At 38.5% G+C, this 16422-nt stretch overlaps 1 protein-coding gene and 1 pseudogene across 1 annotated transcript in view; both read left to right on the top strand.

Moving 5' to 3' along the window:
* The window catches only part of OSTM1 (osteoclastogenesis associated transmembrane protein 1), a 41546-nt gene extending 36396 nt beyond the window's left edge, over positions 1-5150 (top strand). The window contains exon 6 of the mRNA XM_045499202.1: positions 1507-5150. Within this exon, the coding sequence (XP_045355158.1) occupies positions 1507-1562 (56 nt within the window). The 3' untranslated portion in view covers positions 1563-5150. The remainder of the gene's footprint in view (positions 1-1506) is intronic.
* Positions 5151-6475: 1325 nt separating this feature from the next.
* Positions 6476-13299, top strand: LOC123608819 (annotated as a pseudogene).
* Positions 13300-16422: the final 3123 nt, after the last annotated feature.

The following is a 16422-nucleotide window of genomic DNA, read 5'->3' as shown; positions in this document are numbered from 1 at the left end:
CAAACATTACCAAGCAAAATAGCCATGATTTCCTTTATTAACCCTAATGATTCAGTCCCATTAGCATCATAATCAAAATTGATTGCACATATTTTATTAGCAGCCATATGTATTTGTGTGTCTGTGCACATGTAATATAACTCAATGTAACTTTTTTTTGTAAGCCATTTAAGTTTTTTTCAACTTTTTTTTGACAATTTTTTGACATTATAGAATTATTTTAAGAGAAATCTAGATTTGGATTTCTAACTTAGACTTTTTAAAAAATATTTATTTACTTATTTAATATGAAATTAATTGTCAAATTGGTTTCCCTACAACACCCAGTGCTCATCCCAACAGGTGCCCCCCATCACCCCCCCTCCCCTCCTTCCCACCCCACCATCAACCCTCAGTTTGTTCTCAGTTTTTAAGAGTCTTGGGGCGCCTGGGTGGCTCAGTTGGTTGAGCGTCCGACTTCAGCTCAGGTCATGATCTCACAGTCTGTGAGTTCGAGTCCCACATCGGACTCTGTGCTGATGGCTCAGAGCCTGGAGCCTGCTTCCGATTCTGTCTCCCTCTCTCGCTGCCCCTTCCCTGCTCATGCTCTGTCTCTCTCTCTCAAAAATAAATAAAAACATTAAGAAAAAAAATTTTTTTAAAAAAAGAGTCTCTTATGTTTTGGCTCCTTCCCTCTCTAACCTTTTTTTTTTTCCTTCCCTTCCCCCATGGTCTTCTGTTAAGTTTCTCAGGATCCACATATTTATTTATTTTTGATAGAGAGCAAGCGAGGTGCAGAGAGAGAGAATCCCAAGCAGAATCCCTCTGTCAGTGCAGAGCCTGATGCAGGGCTTGAACTCACGAACCATGAGATCATGACCTGAGCTGTTGGGGCGCCTGTGTGGCTCAGTTGGTTAAGCATCTGACTTTGGCTCAGGTTATGATCTCACAGTTTGTGAGTTTGAGCCCCATGTCGGACTCTGTGCTGACAGCTCAGAGCCTGGAGTCTGCTTTGGAATCTGACTCCCCCTCTCTCTGTACCCCTCCTGTGTTCACGCTCTCTCTCACTCTCTCTCAATAAATAAATGTTAAAAAAAAGAAAAAAGACCATGAGCTGAGCTGAAATGAAGAGTTGGATGCCTAACCAACTGAGCCATCCAGGCACCCTACTAACTTAGACTTTTAAATATACAATTTTATTATTGTACCTTGTAACACTTCCAATTTTTAAGTAGAATACTCTTACCTATATTACATATTTGAGATTGTGATGTTCAAGATGATATAAATTATGTCTGTTTTATTTGGTGCTGCTTCTAACAAAGTCATGTGTGGCTTCAAGCAAAGTTACATTTTTTGAGGTTGGTAGAAAAAAATAGACTTGAGTTTTAATTCTTAGAAGATTGAGTCTATTCTGATTCAAACATAGAATTATTAGATGAATACTATAGTTTACATAAAAATAATGAATAATTACATTTAGAGAATTACATTTGAGTTAAAATATAATACTTTTGATTTATCTAGCCAAACGTCTCAAGTCCAGTACCAGCTTTGCAAACATTCAAGAAAATTCAAACTGAAATCTACAAAACGGAGAATTAACGTCCTGTTCCATGGGTGAATGGTAGGAGATGCAGCTTGGTCCAAAAGAAGATAAACTGATTTGACAAGTCAAGTTCCTAAGAAATGCAAGGACTTCAGATTTATTTTTAAATAAGGATTTTCAATTTTTCTTTCCTTTTTCCTTTTTTAAGGGTTTGGGTATTTTTAATTTCCAGGCCAAGTAATGTTGTCTATTTTAAAGAGTATTTGTTACAATAACAAAAGATGCAAGGACAATCTTTGTTTTGTTTTGTAGGCATATTATTACTATTTGAGACTTCTGGTATCTCCTTATTAATATAGTATTTTAGTAGCAAAGTTTTTGAAAACTAACATTTAAAAATTAATTAATTATAGCAAAGACTTTGAAAAAGAAATATACTTGCCAAAAAGTAGCAGGTCCAAAGATTAATTTAAATTACCATTGCAGTATTATTGTTTTATATATATATTTAATATGTCATACATTACAAATAATATGTAATTCAATCTCTAGTTTACTTTAAGTGATTTTTGAAACCACTAGTTAGAAACCTCCCTAACAATTTTTAGAAGCAGGAAGGCACATTACATTTATCTTTGTAAAAAGATTTACGGTAACTGGTTTCTTACTTAACTTTTATAAATAGTGTTGTATTTTACACCTTATTTTTGCCTTTATTTCCTAAATAATTTGAAATCACTGGACTGCTGTATTATATTCAGGGCAAGATGGATTCTTTTTCTACCAGGGATTTGCATTGTGAATTACATTAAGTTATTTGGCAATTTATAATTTATTACTACTTTAAATCAAATGTAGCATTCTCACAATATGTATTTAAGTTGTTTTTTTTTTTTTTTAATGGAGATTCTCTTGGGATATATGGAGATTTTTGGAGGGGAGAGAGAGGAGGGGTAAAAAAACCTTAAGGTTCAGAAAATAGGGACGTGAGGGGTGCTCACGAGAAGACTGTCGAATGGTTCATGTTGAGGGCATGAGTTAAGATGAGTCTGATACAGAAAGCAGTTAGGTTAAGATGCCTGTTTTTTTTCTAAATTATTTAAATCAGTTAAACGTGATATGATAGAAATGAAGTCAGATATTTCACTATCAGAAAGCAAATTCTATTTTGGGATGTTTGTATCAACCTTTCTAGAAAAAAGCTTCATTTCAGAATTGTTCACAGTTTTTTTCCCTCAGGTTTTTAGTGTTAGGTATTTCATTTGTTAATTCCTTCTTGCTTTCTTGGTGGCAATAGGCTTTGTTCTAAATGTTGAGAATGTGAAGCCTGCTCTGTATAGAAACAAGAATTAGGTTAAATAGTACAAGAATTTTAATCCCTTCATATATAGTAAAATGCTCTATAAAGAGGCAAGAAAGTGTTTTTAATTTTTTTTAATGTTTACTATGTATGTAGAGTTGAAAAAGAAGGCTTATCTTTGGATATGTAACATATCCAAAAGCCGTTACAGTTTTTCTAGTTGGCTGTGATCCATTTAAAATGTGCTGGGGTTTATTCTGTCATTGTCATTGTTCATGCTGCTGATACTAATAACACTGTCTTGATTTGAAGCATATAGTTGAGGGCCATTGAAAGCAATCTTTCATTAATGCAGATAAAACCAGTTTACATATGCAAAGTTACAAAATGGCATATTTGAATCTGTAAGTAGTGACTCTTTGATCACCTTTCAATGTTATGTATTTCTAAAAACCATTGCTTTTGGGTATGGTTGCAAATAAGCACTTTAAAAAAGAAAAGATAGCCTTTGCTATTTTTCTGGTTGAGTCATTGCTCTTTCAACATAGCATCAGCAATAGATTTCAAAAATAAGTATTAAGCATTACACTGAAGTGTGTAAATACTTCATTTTTTAGTCATACAGATAAATTCTTTGCATAGTTTTAAATTCTGAGACACATAAGCATATGTGTGTGCATCTTTAGCTTTTTGACACTTTGAAATAAAGGAAGTAACTTAAAAAAATTGCAGTGCACCATATTTGATTTTTTAAAGATATATTTTTAAAACTTCAGATGTAATTGAACATCACACATCAGTTTTTCAGGCATTGAGTTTAAATGCCTACTTTAAAAGTACCATCTAATCATTTTGTTGTTAATAAAAATGTACTTTTGTATTGTTTATTTTTTTGTTTGGATTTGAGATGTAGAACTAGCATCAGCTAGCTATCTTAAAATGTGACTCTAAATCAATACCACCAGAGTGTAGATGGTAAAGGTTACTTCCAAGGGGACAGCATTTTCTAATGTTTCATGGATGAGCTGTACTTCTACTGCAGTGTACTCCTTATAAACCGAAATGTTTTTCCAGAACGTTATTATTGGGGTTGCATTCCTGATGAAAGACTTGACATCTATAAATAATAGACATCAGCAGCAATGAATTAAAAGAGCAAAATTTACACCAGTAACCTATGTACCTGTTGAAGATAGGAAAAAAATTATGTTCCAAGCACATTGTTTTCTGAGCTACAAGAAACCTTAGTGGTCATCTGGTCACAGACTTCGAGAGCCAGATGGATCCCTAAAGACAGCTGGATCTAACCCATCCACTGCATGAATTCCCTCTAAAAAGTGTATCACTTATTTCCTATCTTCTCAATTGAGGAAGCAGAACATCATGGAGCTCCTTATTTATGACTGAGCCATTGTTTGATAGTCAAATCTAAAATTGAGACTTGAAATACCTAATCAAATGTTTTTCTACTAGGCTCATCCAAAATTCCAAAAAATGATCACATTGATTATAAAAAGAGCTTCGGCCTATGCTGAATTATACATGTAACACATAAAAATTACAACTCTACCAGGGTTGCTTGTTCTAAACTATTACATCGGGTATAATAAATATTAGTCATACATGTAACATACTTAATGACCAGTAGTTTTCTTTGTCTCCTTGGAACTAAAGAGGGCTTTTAGAAGATAATATGACTAATTCATGCTTCTTAAAGTAGGGAGGTTTTCCATAATAATTTTTAAAATCTTTTTCCTGTGATAAACAGATGTATTTTTTAAAACATCCATCCCAGTACCTAAATGCAATCAAAATATTTCAAACCTTTAAAAGGAATGAATGATAAGCCCATCTTTAGCTAGATATTGTAGTAAATCCTCCATTGTCATACCTAAGTACCAGAATTGTATCCAAAAGTTTTGCCCAATAGCATTAGAAGTGAAAAACAATTCAACAACTGTAATTTCTGGAGTAATTGTAGACAACTAGAATGTAGATAGGAGGATTGGAAGTTGTTAGCTTATCTTGTTTTGACTTCTGAAGCAGAAGAGTAAGCAGAAGGAAGTAGGTTTCTGGTCACCAGAATGTGTATCTTCAGAGGCAGAGGCCCACAAGAGAAAGCTTGACAGTCATCCCTGTTTCCAGAGGGGAAGTTATGTCTTCCCTTTCTCCCTCCTATTAGTACTTCATTTTCTATGTTCATTTGAAGTGCTATTGCCAGTAATGTAATAGGAGCTGAGATATAAAGGGCTTGACCGTGGCTTTCTAAAATCCAAATCCTCAAAATAAATAAACAAACAAATAAAATCCAAATCCTCTTTATATCTTGGCTGTTCTTCACTAAACAAGGCAGTGTTTTTTTGTTGTTTTGTTTTGTTTTGTTTTGTTTTGTTTTGTTTTTACAACCTAGGGACTGTTATCAGTCAACCTCCAGCATTTCCCACCTCACCCCCCAACACATACACATGCTCTTTCTCTTGCTTTTCTCCTTATGGGTTTGGAGAATTATGGTGTGGGCAAACAGCTAGCACAGGATGTAAAGAGTGTGAGTGAGCAAGTAGAATCTCCACATTTACTCTTTCCCCTCACACCTCTCCCCTGTGATTCCCAAATATTTATATAGGAGGGACCTAGGAATGGAAATCTCTAGGAGTAGTATTAGATTGTATATTTACTGGGGGAGGCTTTTGGAAAATGATGGACATTGTGAAAGGGCTAAAACTGCTTGAAATTACACTGCTTGCCACACTTTGCCCACCATCCACTCAGAACTTACTCCTGCTCCAACCCAGCATCTCAGGAGAAACATGAAATTGTTGTTTAGCTGCTTTGGCTCCTCCTGCTAGGTTTATGTCCTCTTTTCTTTGTTCGCTTTTCCCCCTGTCTCCTAATACCACAATAGATGGAATCATAGGAACTATCCTTTGTAGTTTAGCTATTATCACCAAATCTGCACCACTCATTCTGTGTCTTTGAAACACCATGGATAGGTGCTTACTTACATGGGTACTGAAATTTTGCTTGTAACCAACCCCACCATGCTGGAAGTGAGTTAGAGAATGCAGTCACTGACCTGGTCAGGCTCTGGAAAACCCTTTTGGGGGTTGAGATCCTTGCTTATTGATAGTCTGCTTTCACGAGGTATATCCATGTCACTTTTGGCTCTCAAGTCCACCCAGCTCCTTGGATTTAAGCCCTGTCATTTACTCTTGTTCCCATAGTGCCACCATTTTTCTTTGTCCCCATTAGCTTCACCAACACCAAAAATTCAAATGACCTGATGGGATTGTGGTAAAGTCTAAGTTTTTCAGTGTTTTAAAGAAATCATTCCTTTGCCTTCAGGATTGCAAAGTTTCTGAAGAGAGTCCTGCTATAGTTCTTGTATTTGTTCTTCTGTATGTAATGTTTTTGTTGTTTTCTGTCTACCTTCAAGATTTCTTCTTAATTTTTGATTTCCAGCAGGTTTACTGTGATGTGTCTGGGTGTATTTTTCTTTGTATTCTCCTAGATCCACTAGATCCTTTAGTGTTTTAATCATGGTTATTTTTATATTATTTTATGTTTTATTTTTTAAGTAGGCTCCATGCCCAGTGTGGAGCCCAACATGGGTCTTGGACTCATGACCCTGAGGTTAAGACCTGAGCTGAGATCAAGAGTTGGCTGCTTAACTGACTGAGCTACTCAGATGCCCCTAATCACAGTTATTTTAAAGTTCTTGTTGGATAGTATCAATATCTGAACCATCTCTGGATCTAGTTCTTTGATTACTTCATCTCTTGACAATACATCATTGTCATTTTCTTCTTGATTTTTAATTCATCTTACAATTTTTGCCTAAATGCCAGACATTGCATGAAAAAGAACAGTAGAAACTGAAATAACTAGTATTCATACCTACAACTGAGCAAACATTTCTATCAGACTATTAGTATGAGGAGTGAGGGTTGAATACCTCCCATCAGTAGTTGATCTGGATTTGAGTTTTATTGTTAATATTATTACCTTCAGTATATCACAGGTCAAATTCCTCCAGTGATGGAATTTGTGCAGCTACTTTGTGTTTGGTGTGTGGCCTAGAATGCCAAGAGAGTTTTTCTCAGTGTTCCTACTTCAACTTTCAGCAGACTGTGTATAACTGTGCTAAGTGGGATCTCTCTCCATGGTCTTGTCTCTTCCTCAGCTATAGGGGTCTCTTGCTTGTTTCTTTGTGCAAGGCTTATGGTAGGGGCAGGCACTGTTTCTCCCCCCCTCTAACCTCAGTTTCATGCAGGTCCTGGGCTCTTGAGCTTTAGGGTGGGCCTCCTTCTCCCCCATGGCAATCGGACACTGCATTGTAATGGGGGAGGTCTTAAATGGGAGTGAGTTTTCTGTCCCTTTCTCACTGACAGTAGACCTTGCTTTGTATCAGGAAGGATCCTGGTAACTGGTAGGTTTCTTGCCTTCCTCCAGCATCTGATGGCTTTTGCTTCAGCTCCTCTTCTGCCACAGCCAACCTTATCTTGGGACCAGGGGGCAAGAAGATTTAGTACTACTACTTTAGTGGCAGATGGCTTTTTCTTTGTATGGAAGATGGACATGAGCCCCATGCCTGTCTCGCATTGGTAGCTGGCCGTCATCTGCATGCCTGTCTCACCAAAGGGAGGCTCTTTCAGTTCTCCTGATCTGCACCCAGTCTTTCCTGTGAATACCCAGGGAGGCCTATGGAAAAGTGCTGGCAAATGGGGCACACACTTTGTATCCATGGCTCCCAGGGGTTCTAAGTTGTCATTCTAGCCATACTTGGTCTTTAAACTTCTGTTAACATTTCGGGTTTTTTACCTTTACTTTTTTGGCTGCTACTCTTCCTCCTGTACTCTTCCCAAAGCAAAATAGTTGGTAGGAGCAGTGTTTACTGGCTTTCTATATCCTAAGTGGGACTAGAACTCGCTGATTGCTTCTTTATTGTCAACTGTTTTTACTTGATGGCAAACTGCTCAACAATTTGTTTAATACATTCAAAGAGGTAAAACAGGCAGTGAGGGCCTTAACCAGTTGACTGGAATTGTGGCTATTGGAGGTCCCAGTATACTGCAATTATGTCTATTATGTCCTATAATGGAGGGGCCGTCATGGCCTTGAAAGGGAAGAACTGTGTGGCTATCGCTGCTGACAGGCACTTTGGGATCCAGGCCCAGGTGGTGACCATGGACTTTCAGAAGTTCTTTCCCATGGGCAATCAGCTGTATATAGGACTGACTGGGCTTATCACTGATGTCCAGACTGTTGCCCAGCAACTCAAGTTCTGGTTGAACCTGTATGAGCTGAAGGATGGTTGGGAGATCAAGGCTTACACCTTCATGAGCATCATGGCCAACCTCTTGTACAGAGATGGTTTGGCCCCTACTACACAGAGCCAGAAATCCCTGGGTTGAACCTGAAGACATTTAAGCTCTTCATTTGATCTCTAGACCTCATCAGCAACCCCATGGTGACTGACGACTTTGTGGTCAGTGACATCTACTCCAAACAAGAATGGGATGTATGAGTCCTTCTGGGAGCCTAACATGGATCCAGAACACTGTTTGAAACCATCCTACAAGCCATGCTGAATGCTGTGGATCAAGATGCAATGCCAGGCATGGGCGCCATTGTCCACATCATTGAGAAGGACAAAATTATCACCAGGACACTGAAGGCTCAAATGGACTAATCTTCTGTTCCCAGAGCCTACTTTTTTTTTTTAAGTAAAATAGTTTTTCTTTCAAAAACAAAACAAAAGGTAAAGAGGTAAAACAAAAAGTAAGATTGGCAATTAGGGAAGCCATTAAAAGGAACCAAATCCCCAAAAATATGGTAGCTGAAATTAACTCAATGGAAAGGTTTTATAGCAAATAAGACATAAAGAGTTAACTCAAAATATGTTAGAAGAGTATCTTCAGAAGGAAACAGGGAAAGAAAAAAGTTTGGGAATACAGATTGGGGAGGGGGTAGGTAAGAGATAGAGGGGGTGCATTAAAAAATTTAATATAAATATAGTTAGAGTCCCTGAAGCAAAGGAGAAAGAAAATGAGATGGAAGCAATTTTTGAAAACATAATAGCTGAGAATTTTCCAAACTGGTGAAAAACATTGCCACAAATGAAGATGCCCAAGAAGAATTTAAAACAAACCAAAACAACCTAGTCACATTCATAGTAGATAAAAACCAAAGAGAAAATCTTATAAACCAGCTGGAGAAAAGATATTACCTTTAAAAGAGCAATAACTAAACTTATTGCTTATTTCTCAAGAGAAAATGAAAGCCAGAAGACAAATGGAATATTTTCAAAGTGCTAAAAGAAAGTGATTGACAATCTAGAGTTCTACACCCAATCAAAAATGTTTTTCAAAATTAAGAAGGAGATAAAGGCATCTATGGACATAAAGACAGAAAATTCTCACAAGTAGGCCTACATATTTTTTTTTTCTTTTTTTTTTTTTTGACAAGCAGGCCTACATATTAAAGGATTTACTAAAGGCAGTTCTTCAGGGAGAAGTAAAATGACCCTAGATGGAAACTCAGGTATAAGAAGAAAAGATTGATGAAAGGGTAAAATATATAGATAAATTTAAATAATAATGACTGGACACAACAATAATATTCTGTGGGATGTCTCTTTTTCTCTCTCTAATATATAGATAGATATTCATATATCTATGTATATGAAAGAATGAATAGATAAAAACAACAATGGCATAAACATCAAGAGGGGATTATTTTTGGAGTTAAAATGTTTTAAGGTCATTGCATTACCTGGAAAGCTTATTTCTTTAGGCTGTTTCTGGAAGTAGAATTGATTTTCAAATAGGTACTAGTAATGAACTTTGTTGTTTTTAAGTTGGACTGAAGATACATTCTGACTCAGATCCAATTCCCCTCCTTTCACTACATCTTTTAGGATTTTCTTCTGCTCTTTCTTCATATTTTTTAAGGAAGCACTTTGCTATAACAGAAAAAACAAGGGCTTTAGAATCAATCAGACCTGGGCTTAAACTCCTGTTTTTCCCCTTATTTGGGCAAGCAATTTACTTCTCTGAGCCTTCACTTTGGGAGGGCTGTGAAAATGGGAAGTAATACTGTTCTCACAAGATTATTGTGCAAATTAAATGAGATTAAGTATACAAAGAGCCTACAGTGCAATGCCCAATATGTAGTGCTTCATATTGCTCAGTAAGTACTAGTTTTTTTCCCTTATGGACTGCATTGTGCAACTGGCATTGGATTATACACCCTCTCACATTGTTTCCTGGGTTCCTTATATTTGTGATTATTATCCCTCCTCTCTTGGCTAGATTGTAATCTTCTCCAGTTCAGGGACTATATATCTCCCTTTTGTATCCTTTGCTCAGTGAATGGCGTTTGGAGTAAGAACAGTACTTGCTTGAGGAAAGCATGTGTGAATGAGATAAGATACATCCCTGCACTATACATTATGTTGAAAGGCGTCTTTGTAGCAGTTCCACCCAGAAGGATATTTGAGACCTTGAAGAAAAGTCCTTCAGCTGCCCATGAGAAGCATAAATGGTGAAAACATACTTAATGGAGAAGAGAGAAATGCCATCTTACCATTCAGGAACACTCCAGTTTAAGCACTGACGATTCCAGGCTGGAACTAGTGCTGAGTACCATGGATCGCTGCCCTTAAAACTAGTATCTTAAGTTGTATATAATAGCTTTTCTGGGCAAGAGTCCCATCTACTTAATCTCTGCTAGATGAGTATACATTAGTTCTGACTGATGAAAAATACCAAGTTAAATCAGACAGTTAAAAAAATCAACATGATGCCCATAACTGGTTTATCTTTCCTTTCAGTAATCCCACATATTACCTACTTATTTGCTGTAATGAACATGCCATTCAGCTAAAATAAGATTAACTGCTTAAACCGAGGCATTACAGGCAGAGAACTTTAATGCCGCTTTGTGTTTCATTATGAAGTTCAGTGGTTAAATGATACGGTGTTGTCGTTTCTTCCTTTGTAATCAAGAGGGTTTCACTTAGGATTAGTGCACCCCAGCCGATTCTCCTGATGGAACATTTGAAGCAGCAAGTTTATATGTCTAGGTTACAGCCTGGCAGCAATAATAACCTTCAGAATCAAACCTGTTGGCTTCATCACCGCTCAAATTGCACTGCTCCTTGTGAGGCTCCCCTCTGCTCTAATGGTGATGGAAATCTCACTTGCCATGCAGATTATGAAAGGCAAATTGGAAGGGGGGTTAGCCATGCAGCTGGAAAATAGCACTGTGATGACCCAGGTGGGATCAGAGTTCAGAATGTTAACCCAAGTTTGTCCCAAGTGAATGAACATTTGCCTGTTCTCTGCATCAAGGTCAAATCCCACTTCAGTGGAGCTTTTCTGGACTGTTCCAGCCCCACTCATCTCTCTTTTCTTTGAACTTTAATTGCAATTCTAGTTCTCCCTAAACAAGGCTATTTATTCATTTATGTGATTCATATCATTGTTCTATATGGGCTAACACCCTCTTCAGTTAGAAGTCCAGGACTAACATCTACATGGTCCTGGGTCCATAAGAGCGTGTTGTTTAACAATTGCTCATTGACTGAAGGAAACACCCTCTGTGTGATGTGACCTATTATGACTCAGCCTGGATAGTTCATAGTGGGGACTATCAGCCTCAGCTGAGCCTGAAATTAGCCCCTATCCTTATCATGCCTTCTCTTCTATGGAGTATATTCCATTTTTGTGGTTCATCAGAAAGTCAGACAAAGAGAGTAAACATGGTGACCAATAGATTTGTCCATCCATTCTTTTTTTTTTTTTTCTTTCAGTAAATATATATGAAATGCCTACTGTGTACCAAGTCTTTTCAGAACTCTAAGAACTGAGAAACTTCTTGCTGACCATTTTGGTGGAGAATGGAGAAAACAGTTTGAAAGAACTTGAAGGAAATTCCTTTCTTCTCCCACAGTATCCTTCAGCCCCAGCTTTTGGGCAGGAGCACCTTCTATAATTCTTCCTTTCCCTGTTTGTTTATTCACCTCTTCTTCCCATTCTCACTTCTCCACCTCCTCAAATCGCTGTGATAGATGGGACTGCTCCTCCCCTGCCTCCCTGGCTGTGATAATAGCAGGCTATTGAATTTTCCTGTGTGAAACTGGTTTGCTCAGGTCTCTGCCAAGCAGGCTGCACTTGCTAGGTTGGATGGATTCCAGTATGCTCCTCTGGATAGGATTTAGTGTGGGTCAGGATTCCTTAGTGGGTAGGAAGAGGGTGGGGAGAGAAGAGGGAGATTAGGTTGGTTCTCTCTCTGCCTAAGGAATTAGATAAATTATTTAATGAATTATAAACAGGGAGCCCTGCCTTGGATCTACTTCTATTGCCAGCCCAATAATTGTTGACCATGTTTTGACCCTCCAGGGTAAAGTCAGAGCCTCAGTTGCCCATGGGATGATCTGAGGCTGGTGTGGGTGTCTCAGAGCAGCTGACATCCAAGCTGTACCTCTTCAGAAAACTTAGGTCACTCTCTTGACAGCTGCAAATCCAATAGTGATGCACCCTATTCCCCTGCTTCCTTCATTTTTCTGGCAGAAACAGGATATGCTAGAATGATAGATTGTTAGAACCAAGAGGGACCTTATCATCCTTTATTCCAGGTTTCCTTATTTCTCAGGTGTAGAAATTACAGCTCGTCAAAGTGGTTTACCCAAGTTGGTGGAACAGTAGTGACAAAGCCAGGGCTATGACCCAGGTCCTGACTCCCAGACTAGAACTGCTATGCCATGCCATCTCTCAACATTCCCTTCCCATCATTTTATTCCCATACCTCCTTTTCTTGCCTCTCAATCAATTCCTTCTCTCTTGACTGACACATCTGTTTTCTTCCTCTTATAATTTCAAAAGCAAAAACTACCAGTGTCAGAAGGAAAATGACAAAAATGAGCAAAATTGGCTTCTTCAACATTCTCCTAACACCTTTGATTTGTCTATAATTTGCTAATAAATATTTCTTAGTTACCAATGTGCTTAAGCATTCATTTCGTTGAATTTACTGTGGACTCTTAGATGTTTATTAAGTCTATTTCTAATAGCAAGAGCATATTATTCAGCTTCTTTTCTTTCTTTCTTTCTTTCTTTCTTTCTTTCTTTCTTTCTTTCTTTCTTTCTTTCCTTCCTTCCTTCCTTCCTTCCTTCCTTCCTTCCTTCCTTCCTTCCAGTTCAGATGTGTTTTGATTACAAATGGCAGAAACCCAACTCAAACTAGCTTATGCTTAAGAGGAGATTTATTGGATTCCATAGCTGGAAAGTCCAGGCAGTGATCTAACTTCTAGTTTGACTGGACTCAGGAACTCAACTGGTTGCCCCATGTACCCTTTGCCCACTTATCTATGTTGCCTTCATTCTTTCCTACTGCAGACAGGTGTTCTCCAAGTAGTGAAAAAAAGAAAGGAAAGAAAGAAAAAGAGAAAGAAAGAAAGAAAGAGAGAAAGGCTGCTGGTACTCCTCACTCACATACTTCCAATAAGCAACACCTCTTCTCCACTCCTGCCTCCTCCCCAACAGCTCCAAATTAAAAAGTCTCAGAAAAGGGCTCTAATTGGTCCAGACTGGCACGTATTGTCCATCCCTGGACCAATCACTGTGCCTAAGAGAATGGAGTACTATGATTGGCTGGGCTTAAGATTCTATGCTTGGCTGCTCCTACCACTAACACACACACTCACATCTCTGTTCATCTGTTAAACAGCAGGGTCCTGCAATTTGGCAGCCTTGCCATAATCATATAGAATGACAGAGGAACAATTATCTACAAAAAGAGACTCTTAAAAACACAAAATTGACAGATTCCTTCTTTAAACTTCTTCTCAGTGTGTCCCCTGAAAACAGTCTATTTCTGAGTCCTTTGGAGTAGATCTCTATCTGTAACCAGCTTCCCATTCCCATTGTATACCTCACTTGTCATTAGCACTGCAGTATCTGTTCACTGGTGTCAACTCCATTCTCTCTCTTGCCTGACCACTTAATACTTTACCAGATTAATATTCTTAGAGCATAATTCTGATCTTATTTGCACATGTACTCAAAAATCTTTATGACACCCAAGTACTATGAATTATGGAGATGGCCACTGGGCAACAGAATGGATTTGCCAGGCATGTGCCATGGGTACCAGCTGAATCCATGTCTGAATGGTTAAAGATAAACATCAGACTGTTTTGCTAGGCTGTCTCTTATCTTTCAGATATAAAATGTATTCTGTGTTTGCAGTTACTGTCAATGTTATATTTATATAGATTTGTGCTCTGATTGTGTATGAGCAATGGTCTAAAAGAAGGTCTACTGATTGCTCATGTTTGGAAACTGATCTGAGCAGAGTTTGAGGTGGGGCAGAGTGAGATGCATGACAGTTTTCCAGTTTCCTTTTGATTTCACACCATACCATTTCTGAGATGATGAAAAACACTTTAAAGTGCCCTTTTCTGGGGCACCTGGGTGGCTCAGTCAGTTAAGCATCTGACTCTTGATTTCAGCTCAGGTCATGATCTCATGGTTCATGAATGCAAGCCCTGCATCTGGCTCTGCTCCTGACAGCGAGGAGCCTACTTGGGATTCTCTCTCTGCCTCTATCTCTCAATAAATAAATAAACAAACAAACAAACATTAAAAAAATAATGAAGTGCCCTTTTCTACTGTCAAGATGGCACTGGTTTTTTAAAAAATCTCTTTGCCTCTCTTTTTCCTAACTCTGGCAAGGAAGAAGAGTGGTGGAAAGGAAGATGTCTGTGGCAGAAGTTGCTCCTTGCCCCCAGTATTTGTTCTACGTTTCTTCTATAGTTATAGAAATTTGATGGGGCGCCTGGGTGGCGCAGTCGGTTAAGCGTCCGACTTCAGCCAGGTCACGATCTCGCGGTCCGTGAGTTTGAGCCCCGCGTCAGGCTCTGGGCTGATGGCTCAGAGCCTGGAGCCTGTTTCCGATTCTGTGTCTCCCTCTCTCTCTGCCCCTCCCCCGTTCATGCTCTGTCTCTCTCTGTCCCAAAAATGAATAAACGTTGAAAAAAAAAATTAAAAAAAAAAAATGAAATAAACTCAAAGATAAGTAATAATAAAAAGAAGAGCTCCATCTTACTGACAGTCTTCGATGTTTTAAGCACTGTGCTAACTATTTTACCAACTTATCTGATTTAATCCTAACAACAATCTGATGTGTTAAACACCGTTTTTAGCTCCATTTTCTGGATGAGAAAACTGATATTTAGAAAGGCGAAGCACACCTAGAATCATACAATTAATAAGAACAGATCTGCATGACTTCAAAACCCATATTCCTAAGCAATACTCTGAAGTTGTGAAGAAAATCTATTTTTGTTAACTCGAGATCTCTTTTAATGCAAATGAGTGGCAGTTGGTTTATCAGTCAGGTTCCCCACAGGAAACAGCAATCACCAAGAAACTTGAACGAAGAGGCTTGAGAGGTAGGGACAAAATTGAGGAAATGAACAAGGGATTTTGAGTCTGGCACTGGCAGGAAGCCATTATTTCCCTTAGGGCTGGTGGGGTGAAGGGGAGGAAAATTGATATTGGAACCTGGAGAGAGCTAGAGAATGAAAGATGGGCCACCTGAGGGGAGCCACAGGTGTGGAACATCATAGCTACCAACACTTAGGAGACACAGCTCCTAAGTGGTGATGACAGAGAATGAGGCCTGACCACTCTCTCCTCCGCCTTTTCATCTGAAAGGGTGAGTCTCCTTGGGCATGAAGCAGGGCTGGGAGGGATGGAGAATGAATCTTGAAGGCAAGCAGGGGAATTATAATCACAGCACAGTCCATCTCTGAGCCACAACAGCTCTGTAATCCAGCCATCATTCAGACTTTTATAAAAAATGGACTCTTTGGGCAATTCCTCTAGGGACAAAGCCCACAGGATCAAGGGCAACTCTCAGAACTCAGGACCCTTCATTTTTTGACTGTGTTTTGCAAGAATAACCCTGCAGCAGAGAATCTGCTGGACAGTGCGGGCAGTTTCATCTTGCAGGCCTGTCTTGTTCTCTCTTCCTCCCTGTGGCCTCTCCAGCTAGCTTTTAGGACAGTCTCAGCCTTTACTACTGAACTCCTTCTTGCCATAGGTAGGAGAAGCACGTGTCAGAGTATAGAAGCAGATGATGGTCAAATAAGAAGCTGTCTTGATGATTAACACATATTTCTTACTCGGGCCTAGTGTAGTCATTTGTTTTTTTGAAAATCCATGAATATTTTCTCAATAGGCACCAAAAGTTTGTTGCAAACCGCAGGAGACAGACACTTCTTAAATGACAAATGATGACAAGGCCCATTCCACTATCAGTTATGTTTATGTCTTATTATTCACAAATTTTCTGTTAAAAGGAAGTAAGAAAGGGGCAGGACACTTGTGAGAAAATATATGGGGTGAAATGAAGAATAAAGAATTTATTCTTTGTATATATGCTTTATATATATGCTATGAAAAAGCATATTTTATGCTTACTAGCTAAGAAAAAAGTTGGTTTGCAAAGAGAAGGGAAAAGTAAGTTCTGATCATCTAAGCCTCTGGGAAGCCTGATGCTGCCAAACTTGGATGCAATCTTCTTTTCA

This window comes from Leopardus geoffroyi, chromosome B2 (assembly GCF_018350155.1).
Source record: "Leopardus geoffroyi isolate Oge1 chromosome B2, O.geoffroyi_Oge1_pat1.0, whole genome shotgun sequence".
Classification (NCBI taxonomy): Eukaryota; Metazoa; Chordata; class Mammalia; order Carnivora; family Felidae; genus Leopardus; species Leopardus geoffroyi.
This window is presented reverse-complemented; position numbering and strand designations above follow the sequence as displayed.